The 20,932-nt window shown below is 51.8% G+C and overlaps 2 protein-coding genes across 6 annotated transcripts in view; one reads left to right on the top strand and one right to left on the bottom strand.

The window, feature by feature from the left end:
• Positions 1-8,349, bottom strand: part of FLII (FLII actin remodeling protein) — a 28,732-nt gene extending 20,383 nt beyond the window's left edge. Inside the window, exons 1-4 of the mRNA XM_037911671.2 lie at positions 8,120-8,349; positions 5,282-5,392; positions 3,015-3,086; positions 1,324-1,404 (exon numbers count right to left, since the gene is read on the bottom strand). Of these exons, the coding sequence (XP_037767599.1) occupies positions 1,324-1,404; positions 3,015-3,086; positions 5,282-5,392; positions 8,120-8,182 (327 nt within the window). The 5' untranslated portion in view covers positions 8,183-8,349. The remainder of the gene's footprint in view (positions 1-1,323; positions 1,405-3,014; positions 3,087-5,281; positions 5,393-8,119) is intronic.
• Positions 8,350-9,640: 1,291 nt separating this feature from the next.
• On the top strand, positions 9,641-20,932 carry MIEF2 (mitochondrial elongation factor 2). 5 transcript variants are annotated; one of them, XM_043524257.1, is made up of 5 exons: positions 9,891-10,162; positions 11,468-11,575; positions 13,922-14,075; positions 16,323-16,503; positions 18,227-20,932. In XM_043524257.1, the coding sequence occupies exons 3-5, from the start codon at positions 13,929-13,931 to the stop codon at positions 19,291-19,293; spliced, it is 1,395 nt and encodes a 464-aa protein (XP_043380192.1). In that variant the 5' UTR covers positions 9,891-10,162; positions 11,468-11,575; positions 13,922-13,928; the 3' UTR covers positions 19,294-20,932. The 5 variants fall into 5 exon arrangements, with proteins under 5 accessions (XP_007060122.2, XP_043380192.1, XP_043380191.1 ...); XM_007060060.4 differs by lacking the exon at positions 11,468-11,575 and having other exon boundaries at positions 9,641-10,162; XM_043524256.1 differs by having other exon boundaries at positions 9,923-10,162; positions 11,468-14,075.

The raw sequence follows: 20,932 nt of genomic DNA, 5'->3' as shown, positions 1-20,932 counted from the left end.
AGGTCCCAATCAGGATCTGGGCTACATCGTGTTAGGTCTTGTACAGACCCATAGGAAGAGCCTTGCCCCGAAGTTAACAGCCTGTCCCTTTAAGAAGAAGATCCAAGAACAAAGCCATTATAGTGTACATGGCTGTGTTCCTTGGGGAGCGTGTGGCCTATCGACAACAGCCAGGTTTTATTAATAAGGGCCAGGACCGTGAAACCTGCCAAAGAAAGTTACACTCCCAATTCCCATGGAGAGTCAATGGGAGTTAGGCACTTTTTAACAGGCTCACCCTTGGTAAACAGGACGGTGCCTTTACATCCAGGAATCTCAAACAGTCACACTTTGCGGCACGGGTACATTTGTAAAGGGTTAATCAAGGATTAATAGATGTTAGAAGCATGTTGCAAACAATCAGGTAGAATGTGGTATTAGGTAGGCGTGGAAGGATTAGATGGTACTGGAAAGTATCAGTAAACGTCGATTTCACCGCACGCACACACCAACGACCGGGAAAATATTTCCAACAGTCAAAATGTACAGATGAGCAACACTTTTCTGACTTTGCCTAAGAACCTGGAGTTTGATTGAAGGAAATTTACTTATATATTATATATATTGACCTGGGACGTTAACAATTTGTGTTTTCACGGTTCTAAGGCTTTAGCTTTTTGAATCTCAACATCTACGGTCATTGGCTGATCTCTGTCCGACACGCCCCCCCCCATAATTTCACACAATTGAGATCATTTAAATTGATAATCTAAAAAATGCTTAAAAACAAACATTGATTGTTATTCACTGAAACTGCAAAATAAATTAAAAAATCAAACGCTGCTTCGCCCCGCTATAGGTGGGGAGAAGCACATAAGTAGGTGGGGTTAGAGATAGTTCTAAGCCATCGTTTATAAGTGACCTTTGGTGCTATTGGACTTTAACAACCGAGGAGCCATTTGTTAAAACACCGATTTATTGAGCCTGTATAGCGTTAAGCCATTCATGAACGTGCCCTTAAAACAAAGCGTGACTCAAAGCCATTCAGAAAGATGGGTACAATCCCCATTTTAAAAAGTGGTGCAGACAGGCAAAGAGAGTTGGCAGAGGTCACACAGCACGTCAGTGGCAGAGGCAGGAATTTAACCCTTCAGTCCGGGCTCTCACCCTTTGCTCTAATCACTAGACAATGCTGCCTCTCTTTTGGGTTGATTGAGCACGCTGGTTTAGGATTTCCTTCCCCTCCCCACTGATGCTGTTGGAATCTCTCTGCTTCTTTAGTTGCACTGCACTGATTGGGTTAGGAGAGCAAGGAGGGACCCGGAGCGAACAGGGAGCACATACCAGCACCGAGAGGTCATCGAGCTGGAAAATGTCATCAGGAACTCCTGAATTCTTCAGGCTGTTCGCTCGAGCCACAATTGCCTTAAAAGGGGAAGAGAGATTTATTGTCAAGGCTCTGGATCCAGGCACGGCCCGGGCCCTCCCAAGCCCCTGACTCAGCACCCGCGTCGGAGTGGGGGCAAAGACCAACCAGACGTGAGCAGGTCCCACTGGGCCGAAAGGAAGAGGATTAGCAGAGGGAGGCAGCATGTGGAAGGGAGGGCTAACGGGGACAGAAGAGAAGCTGGGTGGGATCAGAGGGGAGAACAGAAAAGCTCCTGCCATATGGAAGGGAAGCCGTGGGTTGGAGGAGGGGGGTGGATACCAGCACATTCAGCCTCTCAGCCACAGCGCTACATCCAGGGATCACCTCCGACCCACCACCAAACAAAACTTTGACCAGACCAAGGGCCCAATCCTGTCAGCTCCCAGCAGTGCCAATGGATGTTAAGGGTGTCCAGCCTCCCCCACCCCCCAGAGAAGGGCACTGGCACCCGCCCCCCAGGGAAGAGCCCCAGGCTGCATCTCCACAGGTGCCCCATGCTGGGCCACATAAAAGCGGCCGTATTGGGTCAGACCAAAGGTCCGTCTAGCCCAGTATCCTGTCTTCCGACAGTGGCTGGTGCCAGATGCCCCAGAGGCAATGAACAGAACAGGGCAATCAAGTGATCCATTCCATCACCACTAGCTAACAGGGGTTTCCAAGTGTAACGTGACACCCCCATCTGGAGGTTAAAGCCTTAAATATGCTGACAGTATCGACATGGGCACCGAGACGGACCTCCGCAGGCGGGGAGCCCCAGAAGGCAGAGCCCCTCTCCCCTGGTAGCGGAGGAGGGGGGATAACCATTTAGCCCCAGCATCGCTCTGCTGACCCCGGCAACAAGACGCTTTAAAAGGCACGCAGCCCCGGCAGCCAGGCGCTCTGCCCGAGAGCGGCCCAGGGTGCCAGCCCCTTGACGGAGCCGCAGCCAGGAAGCCGGCCGGGTTACAGAACAGCAAGTGATTCAGGAAGTTACCAAAGCATGGCCGGGGGTGGAGGGGGGGATCTTTGTGGACTAAGCTCTCCTTCAGGGGTTTGGAGCAGACCCAAAACATTTGCCAACCAGAGCGTGGGGAGAATCTGGCTACAGAGCAGCCAATCCCTCCTCCCCTGCGCGAGGCGGACCGGCTACAGCGGCCACTCACAGGCCCCGGGGAGCCACCGGCGCTCGCTCTTGAAACTGCGAAAGGAGAGGTAGCGCAGGACGCCTGCATGCAGGACAAGCCGGTAACTGCAGACAAGACCAGCCCCCGTGCCGAGGCAGCCCTGGAGCACTTCCATGCAGCTAGAGGATTCAGCCTCTAGAGCGGGGCGAGTTTCTAAGGTCACATTGAAGAGCTCGCTGACCCTGTTTGGATGGGTGCCACTTGAAGCACTGGGGAGCTCTCCAAGCTCTTCCATCGGCCCAGCTGGGCCCAGGCTTGGCAAGGGAGCCTGGGCTTCCAATCTGGGATCTGTCCAATAGACACGTCCGGGGCGGGTTCATGTTGATCAGTGGGAGAGGAGAGGCCAGTAGCCAGGGGCTGGCTGCTGGGCATCTGCAGAGAAGTGCTCTCCCCTGACGCAGCAGGGTGCTGGGCGACAGAGGGACGCAGCGCGGGTTACTCACCCGAAGGCACGGCAGGCCGGAGAGCTCTCCGTGGAGCGTGGTGAGGTTGTTGTGACTCACAGACAGGTGCTCCTGTTTGGAAAGCGAAGAACAAACGCCTGGTTACAAACACAATGAAAAGAAACCGTGGAACTGCCATGCCATTTGCTGCCGTTCACTCTGCTTGAGCTTTCTGCCCCTTACCCTGTCTTGGGGGGCCCCTTGTCTCTTTAGACTGTCCAGCTCTTTGGGGCAGGGACTGTCTACCACTGACATGCTCCGAACACAGTCAGGCTCCTTCATTCAAGTCCCAAACACTCCGGCTTATTTTGAAAAACATTGTTTTTAAAGGCCCTAGACACCACTAGGCAGGTTGATGCTAGAGAAGAGTTCCCAGCATTTGCTTTTATCATTCCAATGGAAACTGGGATTTATTTATTTTTTAAATATTCGCCCTGCTGCATCCCGAACATTGCAGCAGTTTGCTGAGCGGCAGGGTGGCCTCAACAGGACTCAGGAGACCCAGGTTCTTTCAATTCCCTGCTATTCCACAGACTTCCTGAGCAGTCTTGGGCACATCACAGTCTCTGTGCCTCGGTTTACCAGATTCCCTACCACCAGCGGTGTTAATATGTTAAACATAGAATATCAGAGTTGGAAGGGACCTCAAGAGGTCATCTAGTCCAACCCCCTGCTCAAAGCAGGATCAATCCCCAATTTTTGCCCGAGATCCCTAAATGGCCCCCTCAAGGATTGAACTCACAACCCTGGGTTTAGCAGACCAATGCTCAAACCACTAAGCTATGTGAGGATAAATACATTAAAAGACTCTGTGTGTGTGTGTGTGTGTGTGTGTGGGGGGGGGGGGGGGGGGGGGGGGGGGGCTAAGATAAATGCCTTGGGTAGAGAAGCACCTCCTCTGTAAAGCTCTTTGAGCTCTATGGACGAAAAGCACTATTTAAAAACTAGGTATAAAGATATCGCAGGGGAACCTCTAAGGGAAGCTGACTACAAACCGAATAGGCAAAGAACAAAAGTGAAATTGACTGAACTATTTTTAATTTGGTTACAAACAGAAATCAAAGGACTGGTGAATTTGGTTTAAAGACATTCACTCCACTTTAATCAGCAAAAGCTTCCCTCTTGCAAACACTTATGAGCAAGTTTAACTTGACCCCTGTGTGTCATCGCATCGACATCCCTGAGACTAGTCACGTGAGTGAGGACAAGCACGCACGCAGCTGCTAGACTGACATCTAGGACAGCATCAGTCACACAGGTCATGGGAGTTACTGGGGGCATGGTTAGAAGTGAGAGTTTTAACCTGACGGAATTCCATTAAAGGTGATTTGAAAAAAAGAAAAAAAATAATTGGGATTTGAGCCCATTTTTGCTTCTTTATAATGTAGGAAGCAGGCTGGAAAGGAGGTGCCTTTGCCCACACCATTAGATATTCAGATCTTCTCCACCAAAGAAGGCTCTATGGAGAACTAGTGAAGTTATGACACAGATTCCAAGGCCTTGGAATTATCTAGTTAGAACACAGGCCACACAATACCACAGAGCAGTTCCCGCATCAAGCCCACTTCTTGTAGCTCAGTCAGAAGTTATCTTTTAGAAAGACGCGTGGTCTGGACTTAAAAGACTTCAAGGGATGGTGAATCCACCACATTCCTCTTATCACAAGACAGTGAAAGCCCACCAGCAGAGCGAGAGAAGGACCGTGCAGGGCCTCGCACAGGGGGACTCCTCTCTTGGTTTCATTCCAACATCTAATGAGCACTTTGGCTAAAGAAAAGACGCAAGCCCAGGTTTTGAAGATCCTTTGCAGGTCACCCTTAAAGAGAAAGGGTGTGTGTGTGTGTGTGTGTGTGTGCGCGCACGCCTGAGCACCAGACCAAGCAGCACGGGTTTTATTCCTGGCTTGGTCACTGGCCTGCTGGGTGAGCTTGGACAAGTCACAGCACCGCCCCGTGCCTCGGTTTCCCCAGCTGTAAAATGGGGATAATCACACTGACCTCCTTTGCAAAGCTCTTTGAGACGGTATGGATGAAAAGCACGAGTTAAAAACTAGGTATTATGATGGGGATGATTGTAGGGGAAGCTTTCGGGTGGGCCTGCCTGCCCATGGCACTTTCCGTTTGAAGCCTGCCAGCTCCGTTTACTGGTACTCAATGGCTCCATGCGATCACCTGCATTACAACTCACACCCCCACCCCAAAGCCCAGCTTCCCAAGAGGAGCGTCCATGCAGCAGAGAGGGCTGGCGGGTTTCTGCACAGCTCTTACCAGTTTCTGGAGGGAAGAGAGCTCCTCCGGCAGGTAGCACAGGCCCGTCCTGTTCAGCTTCAGCCATCGCAAGCTGGTCATGGCCTTCACGTGGTCAGGAAAATAGCCACCCTGAGAGGAGAGGGGGAGAGAAAGTCATTTTGCGGCATCCAATCGGCAGAGAAATGGGCATTGCCAGGTTTCTCATCCACCTGAGATGAAACAGACCCTGTGCTCTTAACACCCTCCACCACACCCCAGGTGTGAAACCAATCCAGGCCTCTTTGCCAAGATCCCAGCCAAACATACCAAGGTGACAGGCCGTTCTGACAGCGTATGCCTTATTGTAACAAACCCCCAATGAAATGCACTCGGACATCGCAGTTACCATGAGGCTGACACATCGGATCGTCACAGGGACAGCTGGACAGGACTCCGAGCCGCACCCCGCTGTCCACACCTCAAGGGCTCTCAGCCCCTGCTCCCCCCTCCCCCAAACATCCTGCAGCCCCCTCATGGGATTCTTACCCTTGGAACTGCACCCTCAACAGCCCCCTGCTGTCCCTCCTGTGCGGCTCTCAACCCCTCCCCTCCACCACCCTGCTTATGATTTATTTCCCTGCTTATGCAGCCGAGGATCACGGTTGCCCTCTTAGCTTAGAGCACTGGTGGCTACAGGTGCCTGGTCTACAGGTTTTAGAGAAACTATCCCAGTGCACACTTGCCCAGCTAGGATCTGCCCTAGGAATCGACACAGAGGAGGGGAACATCTCCATGGCAGAGCGTGAATGGAGAAATGGTCAGGCAGGTTACGCAAGATGACAGGGCTTGGAGGCAGCATAAATCCCATGAATGGACACCAGCTGACCCTGATTCTGCAGCGGCCCAAGCATATGGGTAACTTCATTCACAAGAGCCTGCTCACTGGCTTCGAGGGAGCTGCTCCCATGAGTGACACGTCATGCACGAGTTTTGGTCCCTGAAGGATCATGGCCTTAGCAGGCATGTTGCCACCTCTGTCAGGAAGAGGATTTGCTTTCTAAAGAACAACCCAGCCTCCAGAGCCCCATCCTGGGAGGGGAGGGGCAGAGGCCCGTACCCGCAACAAAAGGCCTCTCTAATGTGCAAACTGCTTAACCCAGATTGTGCAACTGCGTTTTACGGGCCGGCTTAGCAGTTGGTTTCCAGCGACAGGCGGAGGCCTCAACCCTGCCAGCCACCTCACATGACAGACCCCTGCGCCCGTCCCCAGTCATACCAACAGGGGCCCACCTGCATGGAACCGCTGGGACGATCAGGGCCTAAATGGCTATTATTTTGTTTAACTACCTTCCAGGTCAGGTATGCCAACACTGGAATGGGAGGGCTCAGTTGTTGTGTGTGTGGGGGGAGGTAATTGCAAAGGAAGAACCTGAATTTTAATCTCAGAGGAGGTAAAGTCTCTGTGGGCCCCATCAAGGGCCGGCAGAGCAGCAATCCCGCTCCTCAGATGCAGCGACTGGCATGGGCCAGCGTGAGCTCATTATCTGCCCGGCCTGATTACAGTTTCACGCAGGGTAGGAATCAGTATAAATGTAGCACATTGGGTCATCCCAGGGGTCAAGCTCCTTAGTAGCACAGTCAAATTATGCATGCACCAAATATCAGTCATGTCACACCACTGGGGCAAAGCTGAGGGGAGTCATTTATGTCTCGCGTACGAGAGCAAAATCACCCGTGGCCAAGGGCAAGTAATGGGCCCGGGGAAACAGGGTTGACTTGCGAGCAAAGCCAAAGGACTAGCAGCACCCAGCAGCATCTTAACCCCTGGTCGGAGAAATATAACTCAGAAGAGCAGCATTACCAAGGAGGAAACACGACTGGGGGATTAGAGCAGGGGACTGGGAACAACAGTGCCTGGGTTCCATTCCCAATTCTGCCAGCGTGGCCGTGGGCAAGCCACTTCATCTCTCTGGGATGCATCAGAGGTTCTCACCCTTCTTCTTTCTGCGCCTCAGAACCCCCCGGAGATGCTATAAAAACTCCACGGCCCATCTGTGTCGCAACAACTGTTTTTCTGCATATAAAAGCCAGGGCCAGCGTTAGGGGTAGCAAGCCGGGCAATTGCTCCGGGCCCGACGCCACAAGGGGCCCCATGAAGCTAAGTTTCTCAGGCTTCAGCTGCAGCCCCGGGTGGCAGGGCTCAAGGACCCGGGCTTCAGCTCCATACGGTGGGGCTTTGGCTTGGGCCACAGCAAGTCTAACGCCGGCCCTGCTTGGCAAACCCCCTGGAACCTGCTCGCGGCCCCCAGTTGAGAACCGCTGTTTTACAAACTTGCCCCCTTTACAGGGATCATGAGGAGACTTAATTCGTTTCAGTGCATGGAGCCCTGGTTTAAAAATGCTAGGCAAACGCCAAGTCTCATCAATGCAGCCATTAATAACAGCATAGAGCAGAACCAACATGACAATACATCGTGCTTTTCAGCCTGCCATGGGATCCATTCATATCTCCCCCCCGGGCCCCAGAAAGGGGCTCTGAAATTGCCAGGCATCTCTGGCAACTAAACACAGCCTCTCCTCCTCTCTCAAAAATCAGCTCAACAGAGGCACGCACAGCTCCAATCCCTGGGGGAGGCCTCTGGAGGATAAAAACCCACCGCAGTAGCTCAAAGCATGATCTCCGGCCCCACGGTGCAGCCACAGGGGTGAGCAACTGTCTAAAATTAGCCATGCAGGAAGCGGGCAGGGCCTAGACTCTGGGAGCTGCCCAGCCACCTCCCTGTCTGTCTCCCAGCCCTGGGCTTTGCCCACAGCCCAGCCCCAGAATTAAACTCCCCTCCCCCCACCCAGCCCAGTTCAAGGGGGGCCCTGATTTACCTTGAAGTCATTCCCACTCAGATCCACCCCCCTGATAAAGGGGAGCACTCCAGTGGCAGCCATTATTCCTCTCAGCTGCAGCCAGTGGGGCTGGCTGATCCTCCTGGCAGGGTGTGTTACATTGACACAGCCCTCAAGGAAGCAAGGGCTGGCCCTTTGCACACTACAGCCAAACTTGATGGAGGCCGGGCTCTCCCTCTTTTAACCCCTTCATTGACGAGGGCGCTAACAAATTTCCCAGACTTAGAGAAGCCTGCTTTTACACACACACCCCAGGGGGAGAAGTGATTGCAGCTGCCTGTCTTGTGCAGACACACAATTTGGTGCAAAGCCCCCTTTGTTTGGTCCCTGTGGGGAAATCTGTCCTCACTCTCCTTTGCGGTTCATTCTCACCTACTGCTGAGAACTCTCCTAGCTGTGCTCCTCCAAGCACGATTTTTAGATCATTTTTCATACCCTCACGTATCCGGGCCTAGCCCCCTGTAACAGTGACGGTGAGAAGAGGATGCTTGTGAGGCAAGCTGCCTGTTAGTGTTTTCCTGGGTGATGTGGAATGTTTTAAAGACACGTTACTAGCACTACAGCCTTATTGTGCATTCATGTTGTTTGCAGTCATTAGAGGTGTTTTGTTCATTTTTATTATAGCTCCTGTCCTCATGAAAGATCCAAAACGCTCCCCAAACTCCTGAAACGCCGCCATTTCCGGGGTGAAGGGCAGCAATCGGTGAAGGAGAGGGGGTGTATTTGTGAAGGATGCTGGGACGAACGTCGACGGCTAGGAAAATAATACCGAGCAGATCTCAAAGCGCTTTACAAACAAGGGCAGCATCATTAGCCCCATTTCACCAAAGGGGGAACTGAGCCAAGGTGCTTTCCCAAAGTAACCCAGCTAGGACTAGGACCTAGGTCTGCAGAGTCCCAGTCCAGTCCAGTCCTCTCTTCAGCATCAACATGGAGCAGATAGGGCCTCAGCCCTTATGGTCTCACTTCAGCTCTGCTCACGTAGCTGTGCAGTGCCCGGAAGTGGGGAGGGGGGGGGGGTTTACCCACAAAAGCTTATGCCCAAATAAATCTGTTCATCTTCAAGGTACCACCGGACCCCTCGTTGTTTTAATTGATTTCAGGGTATTTGTCTGCACGACATGCTGGCTGTCTTTGTGGGCAAAAGGAGACAGGCTATTAATAATAACTAACAAATATTAATAATAAAACAATGCTAATGGCCTCATTGTGCTCCCCCCATCCCTTTTGTCTGTAGCCACTTGCTGTCTCTTGCCTCAGATCCTGTGGGGCAGGGACCTCTTTTGGTTGTTTGTACCACAACCCAGCACAGTGGGCTCCTTTTGGTCCACGACTGGGGCAGGCTATGGTTGCCATCTCTGAGCTCCCCAAAAGCCAGGACATCCGGGAGGATCCTGAGTCCCATAAAGCTCCCCAGGTGGCAGCGTGGACTGAACACCCTTACAGATCTCCCGCTCCCGGGACAGCGACCTCAAAAAAGGGACGATCCTGGGAAAACCTGCATAGGGGGCAACCCTAATTTAGGAGTGAGGGATGCTAGTGTGTGGCGGCGGGGTGGGGGGGTGTCTCCCGGGGCGGGTTTTCAGCGCTTCCCCCCAGAGTCTCGGTCAGCTCGGTATGTAGGACCATGTGATTGTGCTAGAGCTGAGCCCCCAGCCCCATGTCCCCAACCCCTGCGCCCGCGGGAAGGCTCTTCCTGGCCCCGCTGTGCCTTTAAGGCGAAGAGCTGCCGGGATCCGCCCACGTGTGACGAGCCCGGAGCAGGGGGCGAGGGGCGGGGTGCGATTGGCAACAACCCACCCGGTCGTTCCGTTTCGGAACGCTGAGACAACGGGCGGGCGCTCCCATTGGTCCGCCCCGGCCCGACCGAATCTCGCTGTCGCCAACGGTCGCGGGGGCCGCAGAAGAAGCGGCCGCTGCCCTGACCGTGGGGCCGGCCGAGGTGTGTTCCAGCCCCCGGGGCCCGGGCCCTGCCGGGATCCGCCTCGACATGCCCTGACCTAGCGGGGCTCGCTGCCCAAGGTGAGCGCGGCCGCGCCTCGCCCGGGGGCAGGGCTCGAGGAGACGTGTGGGGTGTGTGGATCTAGAGCGGGGGCCCCGTGATCTAGACCTGGGGAGGAGAAGGGAGGGGCGGGATCTAGACCGCTGTGTGAGCGCTCCCCGTCGGTTTACACAGCAAGGGCACGTGGGGCGGGAGCAGAGTCCTTGCTCCGCAGCTGCGTAGGTCGGGCCGATGTAGGGGACAGGGTGCGTCCGCGTACCGCAGGGGAAAGAGGGGCGCTTCCCTGCTTCCCGCCCGCCCGGGCTGGGTGTTTCTGGCCGCCTGCGTCCGATCCCGCCTGGCCCCCGTTGGCTCCCAGGCCGGGCCGAGCCCCCTGGGCGAGCGCCTCCAGCCTGGCTTGGCCGCTGCGCCAGCGCTCGCGGCCTGGGGCAGCTTGGGCCTCTTGCTCGCCTTGGGCTCGCTCTCCCTCACCCTGCGGGGACAGGAGCCCACAGCTGAGGGGCCAAACCGAATCGGGCCCTACGGGGTGGGTGTTGTGGGGGGGTGACTCTGCCTCCAGCAGTGGAGTGGGGCTGGGGAATGCGGTGTGACCCTTTCACCCCTCCGCTGTGTAGTTCTCCGCACCCCAGGCTGTGAATGAAAATGGCAGCCCAGACGAGTGACAGCAGTGAGGCTGAATCATAGAATTTCAGGGTTGGAAGGGACCTCAGGAGGTCATCTAGTCTAACCCCCCGCTCAAAGCGGGACCAATCTCCAGTTTTTGCCCCAGATCCCTAAATGGCCCCCTCAAGGATTGAACTCACAACCCTGGGTTTAGCAGGCCAATGCTCAAACCACTGAGCTATCCCTCCCCCCCAGGTGCTGTGGGGCTGCGAGCTAGCAGAGGTGGTGTCCCCCCCCCCCCCCGCCCTGGAGACTCCTGCTCTGGTGTCTTAAACCGTCTGCACTTGTCAGTCCTGCTGTGGGCAGCCACCCACCAGGGTTGGGTTGTGCTGTTCCCAGCAGAAGTGCAGTCTAGTGGTTGAAGCAGGAAGGGTGGCTTGTGTAGCTAGCTCTGTAGCTTCAGTGGTTGTGTGCATTTGAGCCACTAGGCTTGCTGTGCCTGTTTTATCTTCAGGCAGGCAGACTGGGGGAGTGGGGGGTACTTGCCTGCTGGAGCGATGCTCGGGCTTAATATTAACTTTGTTTTGCATGGGGAGTGCTAGTTAATTGCAGGTTAACGCTTCAGGGCAGCCACCTGTAGCTTGTGACAGATCATCTCCAGACAGAGAGGGGGACATTCTGTGCCAAACGCACGGGGCCGCGATCTTGTTTCTTCTCTGTAGAAAACAAGCTCCGTCCAGCGTATTCAGGGACATGCTGCCTGCTCCCATAAACACCGTATATTTGAGGGACTAATAGACTCGTTTCTGCTCTTTAAGCCGGTTACCTCGGTAAGCCTGCTACATGTTCATAGCCTTGTTGATTCCTTGATCTAGCCCCGCTTGGCATTCGGTGACTGCCTGCTGGTGAGGGCGGTGCATGCTGAAATGAGGGGCTTGGCACCGGAGCGCCTGCTTTGCCAATAGGCGCGCTGCCCTGTGGTGCGTGTGTTCTGAAGCAGGAACTGCGGCGGGGAACTAGATTTTGAGCCCTTACTAGCCTGAGATCCTAGCCACCCATAAACTGTTGATTTGCATCTCTTCTGTTGACACAGTGAAACTGAGCCGTTGTGGGATCGTTACTCATGAGCTGTGCCTGCCCTGTGAGCAATGGACACAGACGCTGTGTGGGCTTCAAACTACAGGGGAGGGGGAGGTCTACGCTGTGGAGTTCACCGGCAGAATTGTACGCTCCCAGTGTTGCAGGATCTAATAATTTGGTTGCGGCCCCTTTCTGTGGCGAAGCAGCAGTAGGAAAGGAGTAGGGCTCGGCCTGTGAAGGGATGTGCGCGGTGGTCTCCTCTGCTGGCTGTGGGGTGAAAATAATGCCCGTGTGGCCCTGCAGCTTGGAAAGGGGAGGATTGCAACGTTAAACTAAGAGGATGGACATAGGGCATGGTGGACATAGGACAAGGCAGCTGCTTGATTGCCAATGCTGCTGGAGGAGCTTCAGCCTTGTTTTGTTCACTGGCTGAAGGAAGCAGAATCTCCACATGAAGGGCAGTGCGAGGTGCCTTTATCTTGAATGGACTTTAAGCTGCTTGAGCAATCTTAGACAATCCCCTGCACTGTATCTTTAAGGGAATCCTGTCGGGGCTTCAGCCAATGCATTATAATGATACTCTGTAATGCCTGCTTCCTTACATCTGTAGCTCTAAAAGCACTTTACAACATTCCTCTGGGTAAACAGAGTCACAGAGGGTCCAGGACTTGATCGTGGTACTGCAATGAGTCACTAGTGCTCTGGACTCCTGTCCCAGCCCCCTGCTCTAACTACTGTCCTAGAGCAAAGATGTTGTCTACAAACTGAATGTGAGTCTCAGTTAAGTTTCCATTACAAGAGTCTGAAAATCCTGTTGGACCAAATGCCTCCCTTTCTCAGTGTAAGAGAAACAGGGGAGGACATCCGTTAACATCCATCTTTGTTTAATTATCTCTCCTCCCATCCCTGTCACGTTTCCAGGGCTGGGTTCAGTAACCTGTGGAGGAAGGACTCAATGTTCTCACTGTAGCAGAAACATGTTAAATGGAGGACTTCTCCTCTGATCACCAAGTGCTGGTTATTGGGGCTGTTATAGCAACTTGGAGGCAATTCCAGGTTTGGCAGGGGGAGGGCATGGAGCTGAGAGTGGTAAGAAGCCTTGGTAAGGCCAAGGGGCAAGAGGAACTAAGAGGGGAGATGGAGGTGCGATTATGTAGACCCAGGAAGGTGAGTATGAAGAAGCTATCAAAGACTAAAGAGATCTACTGCGTCTGTTCCCTGCTTTCTCTAGTCTCGATTTGGCTGCACTGGGGATTACAGTGGACAAGAAGCTGCATTGGAGTCAGCAGTGTGCCCTCGTTGCCAAGAAGGCTAACGGCATATTGGGCTGAATTAGTAGGAGCATTGCCAGCAGATCGAGGGACATGATTATTCCCTTCTATTTGGCACTGGTGAGGCCGCATCTGGAGTATTGCATCCAGGTTTTGGCCACGCACTACAGAAAGGATGTGGACAAATTGGAGAGAGTCCAGCGGAGGGCAGTGAAAATGATTAGGGGACTGGGGCACACGACTTACAAGGAGAGGCTGAGGGAACTGGGCTTATTTAGTCTGTACAAGAGAAGAGTGAGGGGGGGATTTGATAGCAGCCTTCAACCACCTGAAGGGGGGTTCCAAAGAGGATGGAGCTCAGCTGGTCTCAGTGGTGGCAGATGACAGAACAAAGAGCAATGGTCTCAAGTTGTACTGGGGTAGGTCTAGGTTGGATATTAGGAAAAACTGTTTCACTAGGAGAGTGGTGAAGCACTGGAATGGGTTACCTAGGGAGGTGGTGGAATCTCCACCCTTGGAGGTTTTTAAGGCCTGGCTTGACAGAGCCCTGGCTGGGATGATTTAGTTGGGGATTGGTCCTGCTTTGAGCAGAGGGTTGGACTAGATGACCTCCCGAGGTCTCTTCCAACCCTAATCTTCTATGATTCTATGAAATGTCCCAGCTAATGACCATCCGTCCCTTCCCTGGGGAGGCTGTTCCACAAACTAGTAGATGCTCCTGTGTGAAAAATTTCCCTGATTTTCAGTACCCTCAAATGGTTCCACAGAGCCACCTTGGATCCCAGCCTGGGCTCCTCACCTTGCATATTTCTTTCTCCTCTGCAGGTTGAACATGGCTGAGCTGGTTCATAAAAGGGGGAAGAGGCGGGACGACAACGGGCTGGGAGGTGCTGTTGACTTCCTGTTGGCCAACGCCAGGCTGGTGCTTGGGGTGGGGGGTGCTGCTGTGCTGGCCATCGCAACTCTGGTGGTGAAACGGGTAAGCCTGGGTTCCCTCTGCAACATGACTAGTGACTAATGTCCTGTTCACACTTGTCGAGCTGTGACTTCTGCATTGGGACTTCAGGAACTTAAGTAGCTGTCCCTTGTTAACAAAAGAGCGACACTCCCAGATTGCAAGGGATTAAGACCTTGCAATGCATCCTTCCGAAAATCACCCTAGCCACATCAATGCAGCAGACCTTCTGTACGTGTCTCTCTTTCCAAACAGTCTTTGGCCTCCTCGAAGTAGAGTCTGTGATCTGGGCCAGTAGAAGCTCTACATGTGATATCCATGTGATCAAAGATCACAAAGCCTGTTGTGTGTATTTTTTGAGGGAGGAGCATTACTACAGGGGGCAAGGGAGAGAAAGCGACTTGTCTCCATCATTCTTCTCAGCCTGGGACACTGAAATATCCCTGAACTCTGCCTATGAAGGCGATTTGGCTTTCTGTTAAAAGGAAGAAAACCATTTGGTTTCCTCAACAAACAAACAAAAAAACAGGACTGCAAGATTTTTCTCATTTAGAACAGGGTGAATTGTTTTCAATCAAAGAGATTTAAATGACTGATTTAATTATGGTTTGCATTTGTACTGTCTAATTATTTCCCTAAAGAAAAGTTGATTCTCATTGGCTGGAAACTGTGTGTTTTTACGTTGATTTGCAACTAAATATAGCAGTTACAGTTTAGGTATATTTAGTGGGGTTTTTTTGCTAACCAGGAGGATACATTGTATCTATACGCATTTATTTAAGCCAGGGGTCCCCAACGTGGTGCCCGCGGGTGCCGTGGTGCCCGCCGGGGCATTTTTGTGCGCCCACAGGACACCCCGCCCCCGAGAAGCCTTGCCGTTTCTTGGCAACGGCAGTTCGGCAGCAGGGTGTCCGGCGCCCACCACGGTCTTCTGGGAATAGCAATATGCTATTCCCACAAGAAAGGTTGGGAACCACTGATTTAAGCAATTCTATAGCATAACTTAAATTTTGTATGTTAGAAAGTGGTGAATGATACATTCCATCTTTAGTAGATTAATCTTTTACTTGTTGTTTGGGTCAAATTCCAATCCCATTTGGATTGGCATACAAATTCAGTTAAAATGCACAAAACCAGCATTTAAATTTTTTATGAATTAAAACTACCGTAAATGTGCTGGATACATATTTTGCATTTAAAATTAAGTGATGTATTAAACAAAAGAAGTATTAACTGTAGTTAGTGACTTGAAGTGATTATTTCTGGCCACTGCATCCTTCAAGATTTTAGGTCCTCACACCTAGTTTTCATCCATAGATGGAAGCTCTCCTGGTTTTTCAGCTCCAGTTGGTGTCTCATCTTTGAATGAACTAATCATTGAACTGAACTAATTGAATAAACTGAAATAAAGAAAATATTTTCTCTGAGTCTGTAGAAGAGGCTACTGCTGTCAAAAGTGGTTTAGCACTTCATCAGACTCTGGCTCTAGGCCAGAGACTTCCATCAGTGCAGTGAATTGACTTTTTTTTAAAACTTGGCAGCAAATATGTACTGCTTAATATTATTTATGGTGTTTAATTTAAATGATCATAAGAAGTTTAGGCCTTAACATAGGTTGTCAATTTCAAATTTAATTTTAAATCGATTTATTTAAAAAAAATAATCATCCTTGTTTTCATTTAAACTAAGGAAAATCTGATTTTTTTTTTTAATCCATTTCTTTAATCCACTCTGATTGAGAATAAGGAGCGAGGATTCAAAGGGAGAGGAAAGACTGTGCTGTATCTACATGTTCACCCCCGACAGAAGCGCTCTCTGATTTGTCTAGCGTCTCTGTTCGTCTGGTGTGGAAATTCTGTCTTATAGTTAGACTAAGACACAGCAAATCCCCTGTAACATTCACAAGGGGGAAGAACAGCTGAGCTCTGAAACAAGCCCATCAGTCTGCAGAACCAGTTAATCTATGGTACACGTCCTCATGTTACCCTCTGCGTGTCTAGACATGCTCCCTCTGCATCCGGTGTGGGGCAGTGTACGGGAGGCTGCATTGCTGCTTGCCGTCCATACTCTTTGTTCTGTAGTGCTGGCAGCTGAGCGTAGTTCATGGGCAGTAAAAACTTGCATGAAAAGTAAATAAAACCGTTCTAGAGCAATCCACTTCTGGACGGATGGATGCTTTGGCAGCAGAGCTGGGGTGAGTCCGTTGGAGATGACCACTGGTAAGAACAGTGACGCAGCTGTGAACCTTCATTCTTGCATTTGCTCCCACAGCTGATAGACCGAGCCACCAGCTCGCCCGACGAGGACGATGCTAAGGCAGAGCAGAAGTCCATCGAGGAGAGCTGGCAAGATCTGAGCTTGATTAAGGCAGCGCCAAAGCCTCCAAAGAAGCAAAGCCGGGCAGATCTCAGCAAGTCTCTGCTGTCCCCATCTGCGACCCTTCCTGCCCAAGGTCAGGATCAGTGCTGCGTCTCCTTACTCCTAGTGTCCAAGTTCTAGACAGGGTTAAAACACCTGTCCTAGGTGTTCACTGCGTGTTGTTGCCATCAGGCAACCTCTTGTTTTCGTACTGATTGTTGTTCCCTAAGTCACACTACACGACCATATGAGAACTCCTCCATCCTCTGGCTCCTGGGGAACTCATCCTGTCTCCTGTCATGGACCAGTCCTTGCCTACCCTTTTCGGCTAGCCACGCTGACTCGTCTCCATGGGCTTCTTGTTTGGCATCGGGGTGTTACACCAGTGGTTAATTTGGCCCAGTGTGTTCCACACAGCTGGCTGGCTAGTGGGTGGCGGATGGCACAGTTCACAGCTGGTTCCACATCACTTTAGCAGCGGAGAGATGGTTACACTCACTCCTGAGTCTCCTTGCCATCTAGACCAGATGGGGCGTATTTTAATCCAGAAATGAGAAAGCTGGCCGGATTGTGGGAGGCTGGTGTAGACTCCTTGGAGCATCAGCCAGGTAGTCAGCGTAGATACTAAGATACTCTGAGGCATCAAGCAGACGGTGGTCATGGAATGTGGAGCTCTCCTCATCTAGGTGCCTGTTCAAAGCCAGCCCATCTGGCAGTGATTGCAAGTCACTGCTTCTGTGTCGTCATTGGCTTCCATAAATTACTTATTCATAGACTATCAGGGTTGGAAGGGACTTCAGGAGGTCATCTAGTCCAACCCCCTGCTTAAAGCAGGGGCAGTCCCCAAGTTTTGCCCTAGATGGCTCCTTCAAGGATTGAACTCGCAACCCTGGGTTTAGCAGGCCAATGCTCAAACCACTGAGCTATCCCTCACTCACTTGTAGTATTGTAGCCTGGAGAAGCCCAGTCACAGACCGGGTCCCCATTGTGCTAGGTGCTGTACGAACACAGAACTGACAGTGATTGCCCCCAAGAGCTTTTGTGGTGGTTTTATCTAGTTTGTAATGGGGTGTGCCTGAATCAAAGCCACCAGGCTAGAGAGCCCCCATTGTGGAACTTGAGGGGACATCTGTGCTGTGATAAAAGACCCATGGGCCACCTGACCCAGGCTCCTGGGGCTATAAAATTGCAGGGTAGAGGTTTGGGCTCAGAGACCGTCCTCCCTCTGGGGGTCCCAGAGCCCAGGCTCCAGGTCGAGCCCAAGTGTCTACACTGCAATTTTATAGCCCCGTAGCGTGAGCCCGAGTCAGTTGCACGTCTCTTACAGCAGGCAGACGTACCCTGAGTCTCTAAAGGACCAGATTGGGTCAGGAGACCTGGGTCTCATTTCCAGCTTTGGCACTGAATCAATGACCCAGGGCAAGTCACAAAGTCTTTCCTACTGTGGCTTTTCAGTCTGACGTGTGAGGGTAATCCCTGTCCCAGCATGGTCGTAGGGCTTAGTTGTGATCTTTGAGTGAAAGGTGCTGTGTAACTGCAGAGCATTCACTGGTACTTTGCTGGCAATCTCAGCTGAGAGGCCAAGGATTGGATGACCCTGGATATCAAGCTAAAGCCTTGATGATCCTTCCAGGTCAGGAGTGAGACGTGTTGGATGCAGCTGGCATGGGGGAAGCTGGCACTGCCCCTGCTCATGCTGTTGGTGTTCTGAGTACAGATTTGATCTCCAGCTCTGATGACGATCATTATTTTTTGTACTTACAGTGCCCCCTCTGGAAGCATTGACTCTCTAATACATCTTTTTATTCCCTTCCCAGCCGCTGAGCCTCATGGCCATCCCACCTCCCCGGAGACTCCCCAAGAAGAATCCGGGACTCTTTGTCTCACGTTCCAGGAGAAACTCCTCTCTTACTACAGAAACCATGTCACTATCCCAGAGACGGACGTGGCCCTCGGTAAGCAGCTGGCAAAGGACATCTGCATTGAACTGCAGAGCTTCCTGCAAAACAAGTGCCCAGAACTGCCCTTCGGCAGCATGTTCCTCAGTGGTTCCCTCTGCGACGACCTCCAGGTTGTTGCTGCTGACCATGTCTGCTTCATGCTGCCCTTGGTATTTGAAACCACGCTCTGGAGCCTCATCCCAGGTGAGGACACCATTGTACAAGACCCCCAGTTCTGGATGATCAGGCGGACTGACCTGGAGTACTTCCCTCGCGGGAGCAGCCCTTGGGACAGGTTCATAGTAGGCGGGTACCTCTCCTCCAACGTGCTCAATGAGGTGCTTCATAAAATGCTGGTGGCCTCCGTCAACTGGCCTGCCATAGGCAGCATGTTGGAGTGCCTCATCAGACCCGTGGTGGCTTCTGAGGAGCTGAAGTTGGAGGTTACGCATTACAAGACCCAGCTGAACATAACCCTCTGCCCAGTGACAGAAGCTGGGGATAAGGTTCTTCTTGCCATGCCTCCAAAAGGACTTGTGGGAAACCTCTGGCGACAAAGCTTTTATAGGTCTGAGGTCTCCAAGCTTAAAGATCTGGACGCTGCAGACTCTGGAGCCAGGCGGTGCTGCCTCAAAATCCTAAAAGGCGTCTGTAAAAACCATCCCTTCTTGAGCAAACTGACTGGCAGCCACCTGACTCATGTTCTCCTCCACCTGAGTGAAGCTGAATCAGACTGGGCAGAGGAAGCCCTGGCTGCGAGGTTCCAGCACGTGCTCGAATCGTTGGTTGGCTACCTGGAGACAGGCTTCCTCCCCTGCTATTTCAACAGTCAGATTAACTTGTTCTGCGAGCTGCTGGAAGAGGAGATAGATGAGATGGGGTATGCACTCTACAGTGCTGTATCTCAGCCAGACCTCTTGTTGCAGGAACGTGTCGATAAATGAATTGCAAGCCTGGGAGATCCTGATAGTAGGTTTTTTGCGCTTCTCTGCATCCACTTCTCCAAGATGAGTGGATTGCAAAGCTTCTCACTTCCTAGTCGCTACCAGGTGAAATCCTTGCACTCAGTGAACGAAGTAGTCACTTTTTTGACACAAGGTGCCTGAGTAAAGGGATGGGAAATGGGATCTGGAGCCTATCACCACCAGGTCTCGCCACTTCCAATCCAGCCCATGGCTGTAGTCTCAAGAAGTCAGGTACCATCTATTGAGTGGTGAGGCCTGGGTGAAATGAGTTTGGTCTCCCTCCAGTTCCTAGTGAACTAGTGTCCCTACCAAACTGCCATCACGGTTGGCACAGTAGCATGATGAGGCCCAGGACTGAATGGGCCTGGAAACTGAATTACCCCTTGTTCCTGGAGATAGGCCCTGCAGACCAAGACCCTGGTGAGTGTGGCGAACCTTACGCTGCCGCTGCTTGTCCTGTACCTTGGCTGTGTATAAACTGGACTTGTCTTCAGGGCTCTCAGTCCAGCCCCTTGCACAAGTACAAAATTCACTCTTAAAGTGCCAGGCTCTCAACTTCTTAGGGGGCGGTGTTGGAAGCTGGTATGTATTTGCAAACCCAGGATGTTGGCAGCATGAAGGGACAGGCCTGAGGAGAGAATCAGTATCAACTGATCGTGCACCACAGGATATTGCCATAGCCAGTCAGCTCCCATCTGCTTTTTCCTGACGCACTTTGTGTTACGAGTGCAGCTGCCCCACAGGACAAGCTAAATCTAACCGGTGTTGCTCATTCCGTTAACGTGAGCTCCAATAATAGGGGTTCAGGACACGATTGTGAGTCTCTTTTTTTTATGTTTTCACTCTCCCTCCTTATGCACTTTTTGCTACAAACTTCAGCGGGAGCTCCACAGCGGGATTAAGGGTGGTGGTGATTGAGGGAGAGAGATGGGTCCTACAGGGTTGTTTCCACAAAGCCTTTCGGTATAGAGGGAACTAAGTGATCCTGAATCTTGCTACAACTGTGGACACACAAAAGATGGTAGCCTGGCTGCAAGTTAGGACAATGCTGTAGCTACTGCTGTTGTCCCCAAGTTCCCCTCTGCTTTAAAAATGAATCATGTTGACAGTCCCCACTCCAGCTTTTCAGATTCAACTGTTTTATGCATATGTTGCTGCTATCTAGCGATCCTGCCCCTTCTAGGTCACCAGTAAGACTCCGCTTACCCCAGAAAGGGGCAGGATGGGGATGATGCTTTAAGCAGAAGGCTTCCTGTTAGCAAGAGCTGAAGTGGTTTTATGTTTGTCTTCCTGTTAAGAATGAGTTGGTTTTGTAGTGCTGCTCAAAGATTTACTTTGGTACCAGCTCTATTTCAAATACTAGAAATACATTTTCTGACTGTTCTCGTGAATTAAGAACCATGCCTGTTTTGCACACTATGGGGAGAAAATAAACCTGCAGCCTTTTAATGTGAGTATCTACTGGTGTTTAGTTTTCTCTGCAGAGATGGTATTTTGTGTTTTGTGGGGGGGAGAATAATCTATTTCTCAATGCACTGTGATTTCCTCTAATCCGAAGACTACTTGATCTGTAGACACTAAACCATGTTAGTGACGAGAATAAAACCTCACTGCGGAA

This window comes from Chelonia mydas, chromosome 10, assembly GCF_015237465.2.
Source record: "Chelonia mydas isolate rCheMyd1 chromosome 10, rCheMyd1.pri.v2, whole genome shotgun sequence".
Taxonomy (NCBI): Eukaryota; Metazoa; Chordata; order Testudines; family Cheloniidae; genus Chelonia; species Chelonia mydas.
The sequence above is the reverse complement of the archived record's forward strand: the minus strand, read 5'-3'. Positions and strand labels throughout refer to the sequence as shown.

What these genes read in the sequence shown, in the direction of transcription:
- MIEF2 (XM_043524258.1), top strand. An exon ending in CAACTCTGGTGGTGAAACGG is followed by an intron (nt 14,076 to 16,322) that starts GTAAGCCTGGGT and finishes TTGCTCCCACAG; the next exon opens with CTGATAGACCGAGCCACCAG. An exon ending in TGCGACCCTTCCTGCCCAAG is followed by an intron (nt 16,504 to 18,226) that starts GTCAGGATCAGT and finishes TTCCCTTCCCAG; the next exon opens with CCGCTGAGCCTCATGGCCAT.